This window comes from Nannobrachium achirus (assembly GCF_963921795.1).
Source record: "Nannobrachium achirus genome assembly, chromosome: 10".
Taxonomy (NCBI): Eukaryota; Metazoa; Chordata; class Actinopteri; order Myctophiformes; family Myctophidae; genus Nannobrachium; species Nannobrachium achirus.
The window spans coordinates 8,842,208-8,865,660 of NC_137819.1; the positions used below are offsets into that span (position 1 = coordinate 8,842,208).

General features: G+C 42.4%; 2 protein-coding genes across 6 annotated transcripts in view; both read left to right on the plus strand.

Annotated features, from left to right (window-relative positions):
- LOC308293352 (NACHT, LRR and PYD domains-containing protein 12-like) overlaps positions 1–22,245 on the plus strand; it is a 93,165-nt gene extending 70,920 nt beyond the window's left edge. For all 5 annotated transcript variants that reach the window (XM_080735821.1, XM_080735824.1, XM_080735823.1 and 2 more), the window contains 5 exons: positions 12,074–12,250; positions 12,379–12,555; positions 15,025–15,180; positions 15,908–15,957; positions 19,865–22,245. In XM_080735821.1, coding sequence (XP_080591947.1) covers positions 12,074–12,250; positions 12,379–12,555; positions 15,025–15,180; positions 15,908–15,957; positions 19,865–20,418 — 1,114 coding nt within the window. In that variant the 3' untranslated portion in view covers positions 20,419–22,245. The remainder of the gene's footprint in view (positions 1–12,073; positions 12,251–12,378; positions 12,556–15,024; positions 15,181–15,907; positions 15,958–19,864) is intronic.
- Positions 5,772–9,135, plus strand: LOC308292273 (protein NLRC3-like; the record flags this gene model as incomplete). The annotated part of the gene is made up of 4 exons (XM_080734588.1): positions 5,772–5,785; positions 6,923–7,023; positions 7,286–8,328; positions 8,935–9,135. Exons 3-4 carry the CDS (start codon positions 7,357–7,359, stop codon positions 9,133–9,135), a joined length of 1,173 nt encoding a protein of 390 aa, XP_080590714.1. The 5' UTR covers positions 5,772–5,785; positions 6,923–7,023; positions 7,286–7,356.
- Positions 22,246–23,453: the final 1,208 nt, after the last annotated feature.

The window sequence follows — 23,453 nt, forward strand, 5'->3', positions numbered from 1 at the left end:
CACCTGTTGTTGATGCTGTTGCTGCTGCTGCTGCTTTAACCACGCGTAAATAGTGTTTGCGTTTATGACGGCCAAGGGATGTCTTTTTTTTTCGTCCCATGTTTTTACACGGGAAGATCTGTCCCTATAAAGGCGATGTCGTTTCTTGAATTTGACTTTGAGAGATTGCATCGCCGACGCTGAACTGAGCGAACAGTGTGTTTACTTTTAAATTTATATAATGTACAGTCCTGTTTGCTGGTTGTGTCTGTGTGACGATAACTCTGCACCATAGCAGTACTGGGAAAGATGGATAACCACGGCCCGGACTCATTTTTGAAGCTTGTGATTGGCTGAACCGGACGTAGGGAGCGCTCCGTTGTAGTCACTTGGACCGCGCGAGGTGCACCAAAACCCAATAAATCATTGTGTTTATCGTGCACTTCAGGCCTTACGGCCTGGGCATAAATAGAACGGTTTCCATCCATCTTTCCCAGTGGGATCCATAATCAGGCGAGCAGTACGTGCTATGAGTATGTGACGCGAAGAGTACGACAGCTGTTGGCACATGCGCAGTTGGGTGGGCCTAGCGGGCATTGGGCAAAATAGCTGGCTAAAAAGCGCCTGAATAATTTAGTTTTATATTAACTGTACGCCAATGTAAGTACATTGATGGTGGCAAATGTGCCTATAACGTTGGCAGAGTACTGATCAGTACATATGCCAAGTGTGGAACCTCTAGGATTAGTGGTTTGCTGGGACTAGGGAGCATACGCCATTTGGCACTCCATGGACCCCTTCTCCAATAACTATATGTAAGATATTCCACTTTCAACAGGGAGCAGTGGTAGGGCCTCTCTCCACATACACACCCATTGTAACTTCAAACTCCATTTTAACCATGATAGATTCATTAAAAACACACATTATTTTTTCTGGTGACTCATTTTACCTTCCTAATATGTGAGCAGGCCGTGTTTTTTCGATAACTTTTTTCATTTATTTTTAATAATTATTTGGGAAAATGGAAAAAATTAAATACAAGAAAATAATTATTAAAAAGTAATGAAAAAAGTTATCGAAAAAACACGGCCATCCATTGGATCCATCCATCCATTGGATGGATGGATGGATGGATGGATGGATGTGTCTAATCTAAGAGCCTCATTTCTTGTGCCACACTATATCAATGGGTCAAGGAAGCCAATCCCTGCATGATGTTTATATATTATATGGTGTCGCTATACCAGACCACTTTACATTTTGGCCTATAAGTCTTGAACCATCGGTCAAAGACTGAAACTGTATCCAACCCGGCCTGGTGGAGATATGCTCTCTGTTCTATTATTCTCATGTCATTTTGGACAGTCATGGTGTCACATGTCATTTACATGGGTTCTGTTCCCAGTCTGGTTCTGTACAAACATTATGGACACAAGACATTAACTATCAGCATCCTTTATTGGAAACATTTCCTCACATTTGCACTGAGCCTTTTCATAAAGTACACATGCACGCACGCACGCACACACACACACACACACACACACACACAGCAAATATAGACAAACATTAGAGGAAATAGCCTACTGTACTGTACTTTACCTCCAAGCTGTTGTGAGCTTGTTGCGACCACTTGCGGTCGCAGTTACTGTGACAACCTGCAGCAATTGTGTCACGCTGTAATTCTCGACCAGGGGTCTTCAACGTTTTCAGGCCAAGGACCCCTTAGTTGAGAGAGATGAAGCAGGGACCCCCACAACCTTTTCATTGATTCCATTATGGTTTCATTGTTTGACAGCACAATCATCATTGTATTTTGGATTCATGTCAATTTGTGTTTTCAGATATTTAACCACTTGAACTGTCAATACTTAATAAACTTGACATTTCACTCTGTACTTGGTCTGCTCTTTTTCCCCTCCACACCAAAGCTCTTTGCCAAAAAATAGACGATCTACAAGCTCACTGTGCTTGTAGATCTAGCATCCAGAATATGGATGCGGGTTCAAGTGGTTAATATAAAAAGGAGAAAAAAATGTTTCTATCACTCAAAGTTTTGGAGGACCCCTGTAGTAACTCTGAGGACCCCCAAGGGGTCCCGGACCCCCTGTTGAAGACCCCTGCTCTAGCCTGTAACTTTAGTCTGTTACTCTTGCCTGTAACATTGCCTGTAACGGCACACACTCACACACACGCACGCGCGCGCACACATGCACTAGAGCCCTGCAAGCCCGACGGGACCCGACCACGGCCCGGCCCGGCCCGCCAAAACGGTCCGGGCTTGGGCTCGTTTCGAAACTCACCAACGGGCCTAGGGCCGGGCCCGGGCTCAGAACCATGCTCGGAACATTTCGTGCTGTGAATTTCACACATGACGTCTCTGTCGCCTAGCTAGAATGGAGTGTGGTGTGTGAGTGCTGCCTCCCATAGCCTTCTAGGCTAATAGCCTTCTAGGCTATGGGTTCTATCCGTATCTATAGCAACACGGCTCTGATTGGTCGTGACATGAGTACATTAGCCAATGGAGAGCCGCAACGAGCAGAGGGCTTGACGGCTTTACTTCTGTCACATACTCACACAAGTTGACTCTGCGTACACAGCGAGACTGGAAAATTAGGAGCACTTGTAGTTTCACCCATTTCACCATCATTTCTCAAATAAATCGCCCTGTAATGATTCCCCGACCTCCCGTATCAGTTACGGGATGCGTGCGTGCGTCTTTACTCTTTAGTACTGGACGATAGCCTACTCTACTCTGTATTTTACGAGATGGCTTGTAACCACGGGCGGCAAGCCGACAATAATATCAATATCTAATTGCTGTGAAGATATACAGTAACATAACAAACGGTGGGTGGAGGAAGATTTCTTGCGTTGTGATGTGTGTGTAATTACTTGCTGTGCTGTTGTGTTGAACTTGTGTTGACTTCTTTCTTTTAATCAGAGCGCAAGATGAGCACCGCTATAGAGGGCTGTACATACGTCTCTCAGTCTCCGTCCTCCCCGACCATAGTTTTCGTCGGAAAGTTTCGACTTTCTGACGTGCGTGCAGCTTTCCGAACTCAAATTAAGAGTAATCCTTTTCAGAAGTTGCAAGAGATGTCATTTTGTAGTTGAACTGGACATTTCCGACGCAAATTTCGGTGGTCTGTGACAGTATGGACTCCCCTTGAGAGTGTAGCTGCAGCGCGCAGCAGTGAAAGCCACACACACAAATAATTAATTAAATAATAAGGTGACAGGCTTCGGGCCGGGCTCGGGCTTTAACCCTCTAAGGCCCACGGTTGTAATATTACAACGTTTGTATTTTATCCAAAAAAAGGTTTAAATCATTTTATTTTAGCTCCCCCTACCACCTAAACACCACCATTGGATTCTATTGTTTAGTATTACAATGCCATTGGCCACAATATTTGCATATAAATACCCCCCACAAGGGCTGACATTCACACCCGCCACACCCGCTGAAATTCCAGAGTTTTGACGAACAACATCTCACTTTTTCATGGAAGCTATACCTCACAAAAACATAAGTAAAATGCCTGTACTATTTTTTTTGATGATCATTAGAATGTCTAGAACATGTACATATGTTATTATTGTGAAAAATATCCCCCATATGTAAATTAGAGCATGATTTATGATTTTTGATTTATGGCTATAAAATCTTACAAAAACATTTTTTTGAAAAAAACATTACATTTTCCTCTTAATAGGACTCCTACAACACCATCTGATTTTTTTCAATTTTTTATTTCAAGTATTTCTTAATGCGGGCCTTAGAGGGTTAAATAGCGGCACCAAACAGCCATGGGCCGGGCCTGGACTGAAGTCCACGGGCCAGGGCCGGGCCCGGGCCCACATTTTAGGCCTGTGCAGGGCTCTAGCACGCACGCACGCACGCACGCACGCACGCACGCACGCACGCACGCACTTGTGTGTGTGTGTGTGTGTGCATTGCCAGATTTACACTGTCTATTTTTTAAGCCTGTTGTTACCCTGCACCTGTGGTAGCTTCTCGCCTTAAGCGCAAGGCGTCTTACTTGTAGATAGGCTAGTATTTTCCTGCACACTGATGAGTAATGGAATGATCGTTTTACTGAATATTATGTAATTATTAATAAAATGACCTTTTCCATTAACATGGTAAATGTATAAACATTTGTATGATTCCAGAAGTCACAGAGCAGAGTCTCCAACACCCAGCCTACTGTCTATGAAGAGTGACAAGTCTAAAGGAAAACCTCCTACCTTCAGTGATCAATCTGGACCTCCACACACACAGTATGTCAATCCTTCTACACAATATATAACACTAGAACATGACAAAGTGATCTGTCTGTCTGTCTGATTGGATGGATGGATGGATGGATGGATGTGTCTAATTTAAGAGCCACATTTCTTGTGCCACACTATATCAATAGGTCAAGGAAGCCAATCCCTGCATGATGTTTATATTCTCATGGTGTCGCTATACCAGCCCACTTTACATTTTGGCCTATAAGTCTTGAACCATCGGTCAAAGACTGAAACTGTAGCCAACCTGGCCTGGTGGAGATATGCTCTCTGTTCTACTTATTCTCATGTCATTTTGGACAGTCATGGTGTCACATGTCATTTACATGGGTTCTGTTCCCAGTCTGGTTCTGTACAAACATTATGGACACAAGACATTAACTATCAGCATCCTTTATTGGAAACATTTCATCACATTTGCACTCAGCCTTTTCATACAGTACACACACACACACACACACACACACACACACACACACACACACACACACACACACACACACACACACAGCAAATATAGACAAACATTAGAGGAAATAGCCTACTGTACTGTACTGTACCTCCAAGCTGTTGTGAGCTTGTTGCGACCACTTGCGACCGCAGTTACTGTGAAAACCTGCAGCAATTGTGTCACGCTGTAACTCTAGACCAGGGGTCTTCAACGTTTTCAGGCCAAGGACCCCTTAGTTGAGAGAGAGATGAAGCAGGGACCCCCACAACCTTTTCATTGATTCCATTATGGTTTCATTGTTTGACAGCACAATCATCAGTGTATTTTGGATTCATGTCAATTTGTGTTTTCAGATGTTTAACCACTTGAAATGTCAATAAACTTGACATTTCACTCTGTACTTGGTCTGCTCTTTTTCCCCTCCACACCAAAGCTCTTTGCCAAAAATAGCCGATCTACAAGCTCACTGTGCTTGTAGATCTAGCGTCCAGAATATGGATGCGGGTTCAAGTGGTTAATATAAAAAGGAGAAAAAAAAGTTTCTATCACTCAAAGTTTTGGAGGACCCCCTGTAGTAACTCTGAGGACCCCCAAGGGGTCCCGGACCCCCTGTTGAAGACCCCTGCTCTAGCCTGTAACTCGAGTCTGTTACTCTTGCCTGTAACATTGCCTGTAACGGCACACACTCACACACACGCACGCGCGCGCGCGCACACATGCCCGCACGCACGCACTAGAGCCCTGCAAGCCCGACGGGACCCGACCACGGCCCGGCCCGGCCCGCCAAAACGGTCCGGGCTTGGGCTCATTTCGAAACTCACCAAGGCTAGTATTTTCCTGCACACTGATGAGTAATGGTATGATCGTTTTACTGAATATTATGTAATTATTAATAAAATGACATTTCCCATTAACATGGTAAATGTATAAACATTTGTATGATTCCAGAAGTCACAGAGCAGAGTCTCCAACACCCAGCCTACTGTCTATGAAGAGTGAGAAGTCTAAAGGAAAACCACCTCTCTTCAGTGTTGAACCTGGACCTCCACACACACAGTATGTCAATCCTCTTATACAATATATAACATTAGAACATGACAACGTCATCTGTCTGACTGTCGTCATTATGGAAGCAAATTTGGACAGGGACCGTTTTGATGAATAAATGGTAAATTGTGCATTTATATAGCGCTTTTATCCAAATCGCTTTACATAGATTGTGCATTACATTCACCCATTCACACACACATTCATACACCGGTGGCGGAGGAAACCATGCAAGGCATCAACCTACTCACCGGGAGCAATTAGGGGTTCAGAGTCTTGCCCAAGGACTCTTCGACATTAACTCAGGGGGAGCCCGGATTCGAACTGGGAACCCTTCGGGAACCCTTCGTGCTCTAATAACGGTTTCTCTACCCCTGAGCTATGCCGCCCCAGCATAAAGGTCCATGAAAACAGGTTGCATGTTGACAATGTACAACTGGAGCGTGTGTTTGTAGTATGCAAATCGGGTGCTGTTATTTTAGTTGCTGTTACATTCATCACGACCGTAGGTCACATTTAGTATGAAATCAAGCATTCTTGGTGACGTCACCATCTACAAGTGCGACCTGATATAAATATCAGGGTGTGCTCTGCTGGAGCACAAGTAGGCCATACATGGCCACGAGTGCACAAGACACAAGTTGGCACCTCAACAGAGTGCAGTCTAGTTTTGGTCAAAGTTGATTCCATGCCAAAACGCCAGCGCTCGCCCAGCAGTCTGCTGTCACCCAGGTCAAATGAATTCCGTCCTTGTCCCTTTTATGCCCATATATGGAGATCCCTGATGTCATCAGTATTAATCCCATATATGGGAATGCCCATATATGGACGTATTGTGTCAGTGTCTTGTGGTCTTCGATGTCAGCCATCTCCATATTTGGGAAAATATTGCCACATTTTGTCCAACTTAAACAACCAACCAGGCATGTGCATTGTTTGATCAAAGTTGATTGATCCCTTGCCAAAGTGCCAGCGCTCGCCCAGCAGTCTGCCATCACCCAGCTGGATGCGTGCACCTTAGGGTGAGGTCGCTTCTCGGCCTTAGGGCGTCTTACTAGTATTATGTTCAGGGCCTTGGAGTGATATTGATATGTATTGATAAGTCATTGTCTATATTCATAACAAGACGTCTATTCATCTCCACAGAGAGAGGAAGAGGAGTGGTTGTGTTGTGACAGAGCAGGCGTCCAAGAGATCCAGAACCACACCTGGACTGAAGACACCCAGTCACACCACACCTGGACAAAGTAAGACTGGATATAATTTGCACTAATTACAAATTCATATTAATAAATTGAATGCTTACATTTCAGAAATCATAGTCAGACTAAATGTTCAAATTATTGTCAGTAACAATATCTAAGTGCAAATAATGAAGCTAAACAACTATCAGCTATTGACAAAACCAACTGATATTGTTTTGTTACTTTTGGCTGTTTTATATTTTTTATTATATAATTATAACCTGAATGTTAAAAACTTTTTTTTTCTTATTTTCTCTCATTTCAGGTGTCAGTCCTCAGGGTGATTTGAAGGATTATAAGGTCAGTTTGGAGAGTCTTGATGAAGTGAAAGACCACATGACGGAAGAGTCTGGAACCTCCCTCACCAGCACCTACACAGAGCTCTACATCTCACAGGGAGAGAGTGAAGGGGTTAATAGGCAACATGAGGTGATACAGCTTGAGACAGCTTCCAACATGAAGACCTTCCATGATGAACCAATCAACTGCTGTGACATCTTTAAACCCCGCCCTGGCAGAAAGGCACCCATCAGAAGAGTTCTGACCAAGGGCATCGCTGGCATTGGAAAAACATTCTCTGTGCGCAAGTTCATTCTGGACTGGGCTAGAGGTTTGGAAAATCAAGATATAGATCTCCTGATTCCCTTTTCATTCCGGGAGCTGAACTTGGTCAGAGATGAGCAGTACAGTCTTCTCACACTGATCCATGAATTCCATCCAACATTAAAGAAGGTCACAGCAGAGCAGCTCGCTGCCTGGAAAGTTGGCTTCATATTTGATGGTCTGGATGAAAGCAGGTCTTCATTCCACTTCAAAAACAAAATTGTTTCTGATGTCACAGTGACATTATCCGTGGATGCTCTGTTGACAAACCTCATCGAGGGGAATCTGCTCCCCTCAGCCCTCCTCTGGATAACCACCAGACCTGCAGCTGCCAATCAGATCCCTCCTGAATATATTGACCTGGTGACAGAAGTACGAGGGTTCACAGACCCCCAGAAGGAGAAGTACTTTAGGAACAGATTCAGTGATGAGGAACAGACCAGCCCAGACCCCCAGAAGGAGGAGTCTTTAAAGAAAAGTGAAGAGAAGCTGGCCGACAGAATCCTCTCACACTTGAAGACATTAAGGACCCTCTACATCATGTGTCACATCCCACTCTTCTGTTGGATCATTGTTACCGTTCTGCTGGACATGTTGATGACACACACGATAGGACAGCTGCCCAAGACCCTGACTGAGATGTGCTGCCGCTTCCTGTTGGTTCAGACAAAGAGGAAGAAGAAGAAGTATGGTGAGACAGATGAGGTTAATCAACAGCACCTCACGAAGACTGACAGGGACGTTCTTCTGAAGCTGGGAAAGCTGGCATTTGAACATCTGGAGAAAGGTAGCATCATGTTCTACCAAGAAGACCTGGAAGAGTGTGGCCTTGATGTGAAAGAAGCCTCGCTGTACTCAGGAGTGTGCACAAAGATCTTCAAAAGAGAGAGTGTGCTGTTCCAGAAAACAGTCTACAGCTTTGTTCATCTGATCATCCAGGAGTTTCTAGCTGCAGTCTACCTGTTCCACTGTTTCACACAGAAGAACATGAAGGTACTGAAGACATTCCTGGAAGACAATAAATACAAGAGTGACAGCTCCCTCTCAGACTTCCTGAAAGCTGCTGAGAAAAAATCCCTGAAGAGCAAAAATGGCCACCTGGACTTACTTGTTCGATTCCTTCATGGCCTCTCGCTGGAGTCCAACCAGAGTCTGTTAGGAGGACTATTGGATCAGACAGAATTGAGTCCAGAGGAGATCCAGAAAGCCATCAAGAACCTGAAGAGGATGAACTCTCATGATTCCTCTCCTGACAGATGTATCAATATCTTCCACTGTTTGATGGAGATGAACGACCACTCATTACATCAGGAGATTCAAAAGTACCTGAAGGATGGATCAAAGAAGAAACTGACTGGGAGCCAGTGTTCAGCTCTGGCCTTCATGCTGCAGATGTCTGAGGATGTTCTGGAAGAGTTTGACCTGAAGAAATATAACGCATCAGAGCAATTTCGAAACAGACTGATCCCAGCCGTGAGGAACTGCAGAAAGGCTCGGTTAGTAGTCAAATGAATGGAAACATCCTAGAGTCAATCTGACATTACAGTCAACTATAAGAATTGATTAGAATTTAAGGTAGATAAAAGTTCCAATAATACTGTTAAACCTCCTTCACCATGGTGAAAGCACTCCGTAGTACAAGTTCAAAGATGTATGTCTTATGTCAAATACAAGCTCACAATTTAGTTTTTTTTAATGGAAAGCCAGTCCCTCATGCGATGGATCAGTTGAGTGTGAATAAATTATCCTCTTAAGGTTTAATGGAACATAATACCAAATAATAGGATCATAAACAGTTGCTCACCTTTGCTAAACAAAAAGATGATACTGGGATGTATAGGACACTGGCACACTGTTACCTGATAGATTATGATAGTGGAACACTGTTACCTGATAGATTATGATACTGGAACACTGTTACCTGATAGATTATGTATTATACTGTATATTCATCACTGAGAGGAAAGGAATAATTTAAAATAATAGGTTATCCCACATGGGGATTGGTACACAGACTTTATCCAGACTACGTCTTCATCCAGCGAGATCATTTAGCGACCTACAACCGGGTCGCAACGTGGTTGGTAGTTTTCAGCAACCGGGTCGCTAAATCAACCGACCGGGCCGCTAAATCACCGACCGTGCCGCTAAATCGAGCGACCAGGTCGCTAAATCTACCGACCGGCCTGCAGTTTTAGGTCGGTAGATTTAGCGACCCGGTTGGTAGATAGCGACCCGGTCGGTAGATTTTGCGCCCCGGTCGGTAGATTTAGCGACCCGGTCGGTGATTTTGCGGCCCCGTCGGTGATTTAGCGACCCGGTCGGTAGGTTGCGTCGGCAGGTTAGTTACTGAGGTAAGGTTACTGAGGTTAAGTTTAGGTTTAGGCAGTGTTGTATAAAGTACTGGAAACCCATACTTAAGTAAAAGTACCGATATTCCACTTGAAAGTTAATCAAGTAAAAGTAAAAGTCACCGATAATATTATTACTTAAGTAAAAGTATGAAAGTAGCTCTCATTAAATGTACTTAAGTATCAAAAGTACATAGTGTTAAAATGTACTTAAGTATAAAAGTAAAAGTAAAAAGTACAAGTACAAGTACAAGTAAAAGTACAAAAAATATTTTCAAAATGCCTACAAAAAATTAAGACCAAAAATTGACAATTCTCAAAGTGTTTTATTATTAATAGGTTCAGGTTGGAACATTCAGTGACCCCTTGATACCAGGGGCACAAGCACACACCTACAGTAAGAACAAAACATTATAGCACTGGGGCACCAAGTTCCCCAAAGCTATTTGAGATGTTTATAGATTAGACTCTTTACACACCTGCTTCCGAATAATTAATTATATAATTCCAGTTCACTGCGCATATTATGTAGGTGACAGGTCATTTCAATTAAGATCTCACTCCAGTCTGCGCTTTTTCTGAAAAGAGTCAAGCAGCTCCCTATAGTTTAAACTAGGCTATAAAATGACACAATAGGCTATAGAATGGATCTTCAGACAAGAAGTTAATTGTGAATGAAAACGTAGGCCTGTGCTTTCTTATTGTCACCTCAAAGTAAACGCTGGATTATTATTTCTTCAAATTGACTGGATTCAACCTGGATCACACAAGTAATGAGGTAACATCCAGCATATGCGTGTGAGCCATACTTTATGCGTTGGCGCATGCTTAAAAAGAACAGATCTAACTAACAGGATGCTATAGCTTGCAGATCTGTTCTTTTTTAGATCTTTTTTTATCTGTTATCTTTTTTAACCATGAGTTCTGCACCGCACACGATGACATCTTACTGCCGTCCCAAAAACAACGTGAAGAGTTTGACTCATGCATGCACGCCTGACAGCAAGAGAGCGAAAAGAGAGAGAGAAAAAAAATCCTAATCCTTGAAAGAAAAGCCAAGACATTTCTGTGTTGTGGTCGTTTGGATGGAAGATGTGCGCGCAGTTCTCTCATCCTCCTCCCGACCCGTGTTATACACAAGACGGTGACCTTACTTTTATTTGTGACAGTATTTGTGTCAAAGCAAACAATGATCACCGTGTTCGGAGAGCGACCCCTGGAGTCACCGCACAAGATGGGTCACCAGTTTCCATGTAGTGCCGCACCGCAGCGCCGGCTCACAGGGAGAAGAGATGATACAGTATGAGACAGACTGCTATGATATTAAGATTTTCGATTTGTAGCGAGTAACGAGGTGTCCAATTTTAATGTAGCGGAGTAAAAGTACGATTTTTTCCTTTTAAATGTAACTAAGTAAAAGTAAAAGTTCAGGGTTGAAAAAATATAAATAAAAGTACAAATTCTCAAAATTTGTACTTAAGTACAGTAACGAAGTACTTGTACTTCGTTACTTTACAACACTGGGTTTAGGTTAGGGTTAGGGTTAGGGTTGGTAGCCCGGTCGGTGGATAAGCGACCCCGGTCGGTGGATTTACCTACCCGGTCGGTGGATTTAGCGTCCCGGTCGGTGGATTTAGCGACCCGGTCCGTGGATTTAGCGTCCCGGTCGTTGGATTTAGCGTCTCGGTCGGTGGATTTAGCGTCCCGGTCGGTCGATTTAGCGACCCGGTCGGTCGATCTAGCGACCCGGTCCGTGGATTTAGCGTCCCGGTCGGTGATTTACCGGCCCGGTCGGTTGATTTAGCGACCCGGTCGCTGAAAACTACCGACCACGTTGCAACCCGGTTGTAGGTCGCTAAATGATCTCGCCCTCTCTCTCTTCATCTGATGGTAAGACTTGTAGGCTACTAAAAGCTCACAATGAGTCGCAACGCGACACAAGCAGAAGCTTTATGATCAGCGAAAGCTTTCCCCACAATAACACAAGACACTGGTATAGAACCCTGAGGGACTCCGCTCAACCATATAGGGTTTAAGTGGTTAACTTCCATGACATTGAACTACGTATAAATAATCTCTTATTTAATCTGCATTAACAGACTTGTTGGCTGTGACCTCAGACAGACAGAGGTTGAAGTTGTGGCTTCAGTTCTCAGCTCTAATCCTTCCCATTTGAGAGAATTGGACCTCAGTGAAAACAACCTGCACGACTCAGGACTACTGGAGCTGCTCTGTGAAGGACTGAAGAGTCTGTACTGTAGGCTGGAGATTCTAAGGTAAGATACATTTACCTGATTTATTTTGATCACTTTTGTTTTATTCCTGTATTATTAGTTAGCTTCCATGACAGGGTGAACTATGTGTAATTTGTTTTGATAATCTCTTATTTAATCTGCATTTACAGACTTGTTGGCTGTAACCTCAAACAGACAGAGGTTGAAGTTGTGGCTTCAGCTCTCAGCTCTAATCCTTCCCATTTGAGAGAATTGGACCTCAGTCAAAACAACCTGAACGACTCAGGACTACTGGAGCTGCTCTGTGAAGGACTGAAGAGTCCATATTGTATCCTGGAAACTCTCAGGTCAGATTACTTTACCATAATTATTTTTCATTAGTTCTATTTTATTATGTGATAATAAGATGAATATGGTGGTGTCTTTATTTGAGCATGGTAACATACACCAATACTGAACAGTGTGATCAGTGGCGTGATGACCAACTCAGCACCAGTGGTGGGAATCATATATATATATATATATATATATATGTTACGGTTAGTTTGGGTAACTCGGTTAGACTGTGGTAAGAGCGCTTGTTTTGTCGTTCACCACACACCAATCACCACCAGATGGCGACGACAGCCATTCACTAGTGAAGCCGCTGACGTCACTCGTTTGCGACTCTCTTTCTTTATAACGATTGCATTCACCTCGGCTTCGTAACTCGCGCGGCCGGCGCCCAAAGTCCGCTGGCCTTCGCGCCGCTTGCAATGTCGTGGACAATCGAGCGGCTCCGCCTGGAGGACGTTGTTGTGGCGACCGCTTGTTCCGCCCCGTGCCGCACGGCGAGCGCTCCGTTTCTCTATCTAACCGTTTCTCTATCTAACCGTGACATATGTATATATATATATATATATATATATATATATATATATATATACAGTATATATACAGTATATATACAGTATATATATATATATATATATATATATATATATATATATATATATATATACTGTATATATATGTTACAGTCAATTTGGGTAACTCAGTGAGATTGGGTAAAGAGCGCTCGTTGTGTAGTTCAACACATGCCCCTACCACCACCTGGATCAATTCACTTTGATAGTCTCTTCTTATCAGCGCACCTGTGTAATTCTGCGTAGTCACCATGAGATGGCGACAACAGCCATTCACTTGTGTAGTGGCTGACGTCACTCGTTTGCGACGACTCTCTGTTTATCCACTAGCCTAGCTCAGATGTGTTTAGCCATTAGCTTACTATGCCTAACTCTAACCCCTAATCCTAACCTTACCTCAGTAAAACTATGCCTAACCCTAACCCTAACCATAACCTCCGTGGGGTGAGGCGCTATCCTGCCGACGCTATGTTGTCTTGGATCAAAGCGACCGCTTGCTCCGCTCTGCACGACGAGCGCTCAGGTTCTCGATTTCACTGAAACTAAAAAAAAACTTGACATATATATATATATATATATATATATATATATATACACACAGAAGAACATGAATAATTAATAATTAATTATATCTCCCCTTTAATAATACCAAATTGTATTGTGTTTTATATCATCTTTATTGTTGATTTGTCATCTTTACAACGAGGTACAGCTTGTAGGCATCGGGCATTCGAGGCATGAGCTACACAGCCAAACGTGTGGCTAGTGCTGACCAGAATTTTGCCAAAATGGCTTTCAATGCAAGATTTTCCAACATTTGGTCTGTTATATCCCCCCTTTAATTATGCCAAATGGTATTGTGTTTTATATCATTGTTATCGTTGATTTGTCACTTTTACAACAAGGTACAGCTTGTAAGGATCTGGCATTCGTGGAATGAGCAGCACAGCCAAACGTGTGGGTAGCTCCCCTCCAAAAATGGTCTAAATGGCCTGGCAGGCCTGCAATACTGTTCTTTTGGTGTTCACCTTTGTTACTTGGGGCATTGAAGGATTGCACTCTCCCACAGTAATAAGGAAGAAACACTGAGCTCAGTGTCATGGAAGCCCAAAAAGATTGCCATTTTGGCAAAATTCTGGTCGGCGCTACCCACACGTTTGGCTGTGTAGGTCATGCCTCGAATGCCCGATGCTTACAAGCTGTACCTCGTTGTAAAGGTGACAAATCAGCGATAAAAATGATATAAAACACAATACAACTTGGTATTATTAAAGGGGAGATATAATTAATTATTAATACGTTTCCTTTCTTTTTGTGCTGAGTTTATAATTTGAGTCCCAGAGGGGTTTTTTTTGTGCCAATTATTTGTATCCCTTTTTCACACCAATTTACTGACTCGCCTACCAGTGAGGAGCCCCCACCAGGAGGACGTAGAGCTACCCTCCCCCGAACACAGGCCAATTGTGTTTGCACAGACACCCGACATAGCCGGTTGCATCACAGGGGGTTTGAACCCACAACCTTCCGTGGTGGTGGGCAGGGACTTTACCACTGCACCACCCAAGCGCCTCCGTAATTAATCTAGAGAATAATTCAGTGTGGTGGCAAGCATGCATGCATGCATCCATCCATCCATCCATCCATCCTTCCCACTTCATGCATATAAATGTATCCAGAAATAACGACATATATTGTATTAAATACCGGTATCCAACCTCAAATCCATGCATTGCCTTTACTGCTATAGTTTCTAACTTTTTTATAATTTGTTTTCTCTAATAATGTTTTTTTTTTTGGTTATTTGTGTGTGTGTGTGTGTGTGTGTGTGTGTGTGTGTGTGTGTGTGTGTGTGTGTGTGTGTGTGTGTGTGTGTGTGTGTGTGTAAATAAATTGTATGTATTATTCATTCAGACTGACTAACTGCACGTTGTCAGAGAGATGCTGTGAACTTCTGGCCTCAGCTCTTAGATCTAATCTCCATCTCAAAGAACTGGACGTGCGTTTCAACATCCTGAATGAATCAGACCTGAAGACTCTAATCTCTGCTGGACAGGAGGAGACTGTCGAGTGAGTAGACCTGGATGTGTCCATGTTGGATAGAGCACTGTTTCTACCATACTGTGTTCACACTAGTGCCCACCACCCCACTGGCCCCAGCACAAACATGTGTGCCTTGTGTAGTTACGTGGCGCTGCCATGCACACCGAAGATATCTGATCTACAAGCTCAGAACTTGGAGATCAGATAGAGAAGCAGAACTGCACAAATAGCCAAGTATAAAGCAGGTCTATGTGTCTTTTGAGGAGAGAGAGAGAGAGAGAGAGAGAGATGAGAGAGGCAGAGAGAGAGAGAGAGAGAGAGAGAGAGAGAGAGAGAGATAAGAGAGAGGACATACGGAGAGGACATGCAGTTGATTTCCGTAATCAGTTTATTTCAGCTGATAAATATTTACAATAGCCTCGTCTTAGCCTCCGTCTGACATTCTTATATCCAAACAGAGCGCGGAGAGCACATGGATGTCATGAATATGTTAGTCTTCATCACAACTCATTCTCAGTCAATATTTGTGATTCAGAGTTTCCTGTAAATAATCTCCTTAGAGATTGGATAATGATAGGAGAAACACTGTAGTGTCAGCTAGATAATGATAGGAGAAACACTGTAGTGTCAGCTAGATAATGATAGGAGAAACACTGTAGTGTCAGCTAGATAATGATAGGAGAAACACTGTAGCTAGTGGAGACATTGTGTTAGACAGTTAGTCATTGATGCATTGTTGTTCTACTTCCTACAGAGTGAAACATGGAGGAGAAGATTGGCTTATTTTTCAACACATTAAAGGATGTGAGTATCTTTCTGTCTGTGTCAATATCACACATTAACATATTGTACACTGTTTTATCATCTGTTGGCTCCTCCCATGCTTTATACTCCCCTCCCTGAATACTAAACTGAAAACTCATAAGGAGAGCTTCTTGGGAATTCAGAAGATGATGGGGCCTATTTTTACACAATTCTCCTAAATCTCTGTAGCCTAGATTACATTCCCTGTACTGTAGTCAGGGGTGTTGTTGGCTGGATTATTCATGAAGCATTCCCGGAAGAGAAAGATCCCATGATTGGCCGCTAGTTGCGCTGTTTTCCCCCCGCAAAGTACCACAAAGATGTTTTCTCCATTGGACCCCAGTCATTTCCCCCTTTGATTCTCTAACCTTAATAAACATTGTCATAAATACTTTATGGTTCCTGTCGCTAGTGAAAAATTGCCTTTCAATTACCATGATATGCATTTTGTGCAGATATGATCCCATTTATTTTGAAATTGATGATAAAGTTGTGGGGGGCGTGGCCAACTAAACTGATAGCAGCCGGCTGTGTTCTTCTTCGTGTGCTGTATTTCGGGAGGTTCCGACCACATTCTCCCATGTATCCCTGCAGTTGCATGTGACCGCAGTCAATAGCATTCCTTAGTTATGATTCCTGGGGTACCATTCAAACAATGATGGCGACACCCATACAAGGGACAAAAAAGCGTCATTTTCGCTGCATAGAAACCAATGGCTTTGCAACGTCCATTTTTTTTACAGTCTATGAGTGTAGTAGATACTGGGTAGATCCTCTCTCCCTCATGCTAAACTTAAATGACGTTTAAGTTCCACTTCTCCTCAAAAGGACAACTTTATATTCCATCCTGATTGACAAGCCTAATATTATTGCATGTTGGCTGTGTGCAATAACCACAAGCCAATGTTCAAAGGCATTGTTATTATGTCATACTTTCTTTCATTCATACTTCTTTACTTTCCAATAATGAATCTGTAAGCCAGTGTTTTAGACATTGGCTGATTGTATTTTACTGCTACACAACATGGTAAAGAATCTACATGCGTGAATAAAATAAACAATAATAATGATTATAATAAACATACCTATGCCTATGTATGATAGTGATACATGTATCTTCTTCACCTTTATTTTTCCATTACCAAAGAAAGAAATGGCATATTTTGGACATGCGATTCGTGATTAATCATGATTAATTATTTTTTAAGCTGGGATTAATCTGATCACAATTTGTAATAATTTGAAAGCCCTAATTGTGACAAATTGTCAAATATTAGTAAGATCCTCAGTTAAAATATGATTATTTTGGGGGTCCCCAATTCAAATATGATTATTCTGGGGGTCCCCATTGTGTATTTTCCACATTGATATCATTTCACATAAACTTCATGTAAACATATTTTCTCACAGAATTAATGTCACTTCTGAACCTGGAGTCTTTAAGACATCTTACTGTGTTGTCATCAGACACAGACCTGGTTGTGAGCTTGTAGATCTTACTGTGTTGTCATCAGGCACAGACCTGGTTGTGAGCTTGTAGATCTTACTCTGTTGTCATCAGGCACAGATCTGGTTGTGAGCTTGTAGATCTTACTGTGTTGTCATCAGACACAGACCTGGTTGTGAGCTTGTAGATCTTACTGTGTTGTCGTCAGACACAGACCTGGTTGTGAGCTTGTAGATCTTACTGTGTTGTCATCAGGCACAGACCTGCTCGGTTATTTTCACTATTAATAGTTAACTGATCTACAAGCATGTACTGTATGTGTGTGTCAAGATGGCAGCAGGAGCAAACGTGGGTTCTCAAAGCTGCCGTAACTTCAGGGAAGAAAGTAGTGTTGATTTTGACAGCAACTTTTAATTTAGTTTTAGTCATAGTGGTTTGAATAAAACTCCATTTAGTTTTAGTCATATTTTAGTTTTGGTCTAGTTTTAGTCGACTAAATATCATATGATTTATTTGACTAAATCTTCAGTTTAGTCGACTAAAATATATTTTGATGGACCTTGATGGTATCATAATGGCTGATTTCATGCTTTGCTGCATGCTGAAAATAGCAGATCTACAAGCTCACAACGTGCCGAAGCGCGACGCGTTGTGAGCTTGTAGATCTGCTATTTTCAGCAACATTTCTTTTATTTCTACTGCATTTCTTCTCCACTAGTCCCTCCCTGACATTTTGTGTGTGTGTGTGTGTGTGTGTGTGTGTGTGTGTGTGTGAGTGTGTGTGTGTGTGTGTGAGAGAGAGAGAAAGTAGTAGATCAACAAGCTTGCAGTGCCACGCTGCGAGCTTGTAGATCTGCTATGTTCATGCTTTTTCAAAAAATAGCAGATCTACAAACTCATGGCACGTCATTTGGTCACTGGGTGCCAGAGTAGTGGGCGGCAACCTTCACCGGTCCAGGGACAGGAGTCCTTGGGGGTTGACCGGGGGTCCCCAGTAAACTAGTTCACGCCACATTTTATGCACTTTAACCATACTGCTTTCTAGTGGCTATTTAAAGATACAGATCTACAAGCTCATAGGGCAACATTTGGTCATTTGATGCAAGAGTAGTTGGCGGGGATCCCCCTGCGTCCGCGGACCCCCAGGGGTCATGGACTGTGCACCAGGGGGTAAACTACTTTGTGCCACATTTTATACTTTGAGCATGTCTATTGGCTATTCTAAACATATCAGATCTACAAGCTCATATTGCAACATTTGGTCACTGGGTGCCAGAGTAGTGGGCGGCGACCTCTACTCTTCCGGGGACCCCACAGGGGTCCTTGGGGGCTTACCAGAGGGTCGCCAGTAAACTAGTTCATGCCACATTATAAACTTTAACCATACTGCTTTCTATTGGCTATTCAAAAATACAGATCTACAAGCTCATAGGGTGTCATTTGGTGCGAGAGAAGTTGGCGGGGAATCCCCCGCGCCTACGGACCCCCAGGGGTCATGGACCAGGGGGTCCCCAGTAAACTACTTTGTGCCACATTTTATACTTTGAGCATTTCTATTGGCTATTCTAAAAATAGTAGATCTACAAGCTCATAGCGTGGCATTTGGTCACTGGGTGCCAGACTAGTGGGCGGCGACCTCTTGGGGGCTTACCAGGGGGTCCCCAGTAAACTAGTTCATGCCACATTTTATGCACTTTAACCATACTGCTCTCTATTGGCTATGCTAAAATAGCAGATCTACAAGCTCATAGCACGTCATTTGGTGCCAGAGTAGTTGGCGGGAATCCCCCATGTGTCCGCGGACCCCCATGGGTCACGGACTGTGCACCAGGGGGTCCCCAGTAAACTAGTTTGTGCCACATTTTATACTTTGAGCATTGTTCTCTGTTGGCTTTTCTAAAAATATCAGATCTGCAAGCTCATAGGGCGTCATTTGGTCACTGGGTGCCAGAGTAGTGGGCAGCGACATCCACCTGTCCGGGGACCCCACAGGGGTCCTTAGAGGCTTACCAGGGGGTCCCCAGTAAACTGGTTCACGCCACATTTTATGCACTTTAACAATACTGCATTCTATTGGCTATTCAAAAATAGCAGATCTACAAGCTCATAGTGTGTCATTTGGTCACTGGGTGCCAGTCTAGGCTGCGAGGACCCCCATCCACCCGCTTCACCCACAGGGGTCAAAATAGCAGACGTACAAGATCACAGCAATATTTTCATCCCATTCTAAATGTCTTCCAAATCAGTGCTTCTCAAACTTTTTCATGTCAAGGACCCCCAAAGCATAAAATAATGGTTAAAGTGCTTCCATGTCTTATTTTGTGTGTGTGTGTGTGTGTGTGTGTGTGTGTGTGTGTGTGTGTGTGTGTGTGTGTGTGTGTGTGTGTGTGTGTGTGTGTGTGTGTGTGTGTCAGTCAGTGAATGATGTATTTAATGTTTACTGTGTTGTTTTCTCATCAGATTTCCATCGTCTCATTCTGGACACAAATACAGCACACAGACAACTCTCTCTGTCTGAGAACAACAGGAAGGTGACATGTGACTGGAGACAGGATCAACCATATCCTGAAGATCCTGACAGGTTTGACGGGTGTAGTCAGGTTCTGTGTACAGAGGGTCTGACTGGACGCTCTTACTGGGAGGTAGAGTGCAGTGGACAGGTTGGGATAGCAGTGACTTATAGAGGAATCAGCAGGAAAGGAAATGTTGCTGACAGTTATTTTGGATGCACTAACATGGCCTGGAGACTGGACTGTGATAGTCGTGATGGTAGCAGTTACAGTGTCTTACACAATAATAAGAAGACTGTCCTCCCTGTCAGGGTCTCTTGGGGCTCCAACAGAGTAGCAGTGTATGTGGACTGTCCTGCTGGGACTCTGTCCTTCTACACAGTGTCCTCTGACTCACTGACACACCTGTACACCTTCCACAACACATTCACTGAACCTCTCTATGCTGGGTTCTGGTTATGGGCATACTCCTCCGCCTCAGTGTGTCTGTGTGAGCAGAGATAGAGTCTCTATGTGAGGGTGACATCAGGTCGCCATGGTTACTCAACATGTTTGAGTGAGTGCAGGTTGTCATGGTGACTCATGGACTCCATATTTGGGCATGTGTGACATCACGGTGACATCATCATGATGATGTAATCAGCAGCACAGTGACATCACACATTACAGCCCCTGTAGATTCAGTGTTTCTCTGACGTTGTCATGACAACACCCCCATGTGTTTGACCTTTGACCCCGGACCCCCATAAGAAAAGATTTGTGTAGTTGAAAATGTTACAAATTATATAAAAGAAACACAAACATTTTCCAGCTTGCAGCTTGTAGATCTGCTATTTTTGAAAAATCTTGAACATTTGTGCAGGTCTTTGAATATTTTTGACCTGATTCTAGTGGCCTAAAACTTTTTCATGTCACGGACCCCCAAAATTACATGTAATTGGTCACGGAACCCCCATCTCAAAATGAGTTATTCCAGGGACCCCCAGAAGCAAAGTTTGCTTTGAGAAATATAAATTCAAAGGTTTGCACAAATCTTCATGGTTTTTCAAAAATAGCAGATCTACAAGCTCATAGCTCGTCATTTGGTCGTTTTGTGCCAGAGTGGTGTTCGGTGACCTCCATGCGTACCAGGGTCGTGGACTGTGTACCAGGGGGTCCCCAGGAAAAGTAGTTAACATAGCATCACAATCATTTGAACCATTTTATCCATTTGTATGTTGGCTATTCAAAAACAGCAGATCTACAAGCTCACAAGGCGTCGCAAAAAAAGTCAAATCTTCAAATGGGGGTCCCTGGCACAAATATGTTCAAATGGGGGTCCCTGGTACAAATATGTTCAAATGGGGGTCCCTTGTCAAATCCATATTAATGTCAAACTCTATGGTATAAAATGAGTCATCACCACATAACAGGGAGCTTTAGATCTTAGATTAGATCAGATGGAAGTGCACAAACCTCCACTCCACATATTTATAAATATGTACATAAATACTGTCCATCAATGATGATGATGATGATGATGTAAATATCAGTGTCATACTTGTGTCTCTTATGTAGATACAAACTCATATTTTATGTATATTTTTACACAACAGACAGAGGAAAACTATATTTGATCATGTAATTGTCACAGTATCAATATTGTTTCTTTTGTATAAACCTTTATACTGAACCACTTGAACCCATATACTTTATTGACTGGGGTTCCCCAGGGTTCTGTAATTGGTCCCCTGCTTTCCCCCCTCCTCTACACCAGATCTCTTTGGTGAAAATAGCAGATCTACAAGCTGTCTAATAGCTAAGATCTACGTTTTTTTTTCTTTTTTTCATTTTTAGTTTTTTAGTTTATTTCATGTCAATGTCATAACATTTTAGTTGACTAAATCAACAGTTTGTCTGTGAAAAAATAGACCATCTACAAGCTCACAGCATGTCTGTGACGCGTTGTGAACTTGTAGATCAGCTATTTTCAGAGAGAGCTACACCCGAGCTCAACCAAACATAAAATGTCTTTTAGTTCTACTGGATCTCTTCTCCACTTGTCTCTCCCTGACATTTTTGTCTAGTTTTTAATTTTTGATGAAATTGTAAATATATTTTGTCAGAATGTTGTCAATCACTCTGGATTCAAACATCTACTAAATGTGTTGTTAATGAACTCAAATCAATCATTGTTTATTCATTGATTCATTATCAGATCATTATTTCCTCACTGATTCCATTATTGTGCTTTCATTGAATAATAATGTGATGCTGTTCTCATTGTTCACATGTTATTGTATGATCATGTGTAGAAGTAATAATTGTTTAATAAATTGATTGTTGACAGTCTGTCGTTGTTCCTGTGTATTAATATTCATAGTGCTGTCATGACAACATGGCCACAGCTCATTGGTCATGTATAATAACTAGGTTGGATCCGTTGGAAAAATGCCTTTTTGTTTGTTTGTTTGTTTTGAAAACTTTATACCAGTTACAGTTTCCTTGTAGATCTTGAATATTATTACAAAACCTCTTCACTTTCAACTTAATAAACATTGGCTATTTGAAAATAGCAGATCTACAAGCTCACACCACTTGTAGATCTGCTATTTTCAAAAGATATCCATACATTTTTGAAAACTTGTGAAATGAGACGTTCACTTGTAATTGAGTGAAAACTGCTGTTTGGACGCCCTCTAGTGTCCGTTAGCAGAAGTACTTCATATGATGTCTGATCATGGATGTCATGTTGTTGTTTTTAGATGTTTAAATAGTTTTATTTTTACACTAGATTTAAATTCATGGATGCACTGGCTGTCTGTGGCTCTGTTTTGGTCTCATGTGTATTGCATTGTGTTTACTAATCATTTAACCCTTAAGTTCTGTTCAGATTCACTACACCTTCGTTCTGTTCGGGTCATTTTGACCCGGTGGATATTTGGTTTAAACAAAACAACACTAATATACATTTTAACTTAACAAATCATCATGATACATTGACTTTGACTCAATACCAAACAATTCATATGATATATTTGCTAAATGTTTGCATTTCTGCTTTGCTATATCACATTAAACACTGAAAGAGCTAGGCGTTTTTACTGATTTAGCTGAAATCCATGTAAAAAAAACTACTTCATTTAATACTGGGCAATATTGCTCATGCTTATAGGAATGGGGGGAGGAATGGGGCTTAGGAAGGGGGGTGTTAGAAGTGGGGGTGACTGTGTGTCTGTGTTTTGGCATAATACTGTGTATTTCTGTGCTTCCGGGTCAAAATGACCCAAACAGCACTTAAGGTTCAAAAAATATGAGGGGGGTGTAGCATGGGTGTAGTGCAAAAATATTTTTTTACGTGTTCATCTCAGAAGAATCTTTAAGGCCAGTGAGTTTCAGGTGGAAACATTTTTAACTTCTACTTTTTTTTTCAAATGGAAATGTAAAACGGGTCAAAATGACCCGAACAGCACTTAAGGGTTAAGTAACGAAGTACATTGACTTAAGCACTGTGCTTAAGGAAAATGATTAGGTTTTTGTACTTTACTTGAGTATTTCCA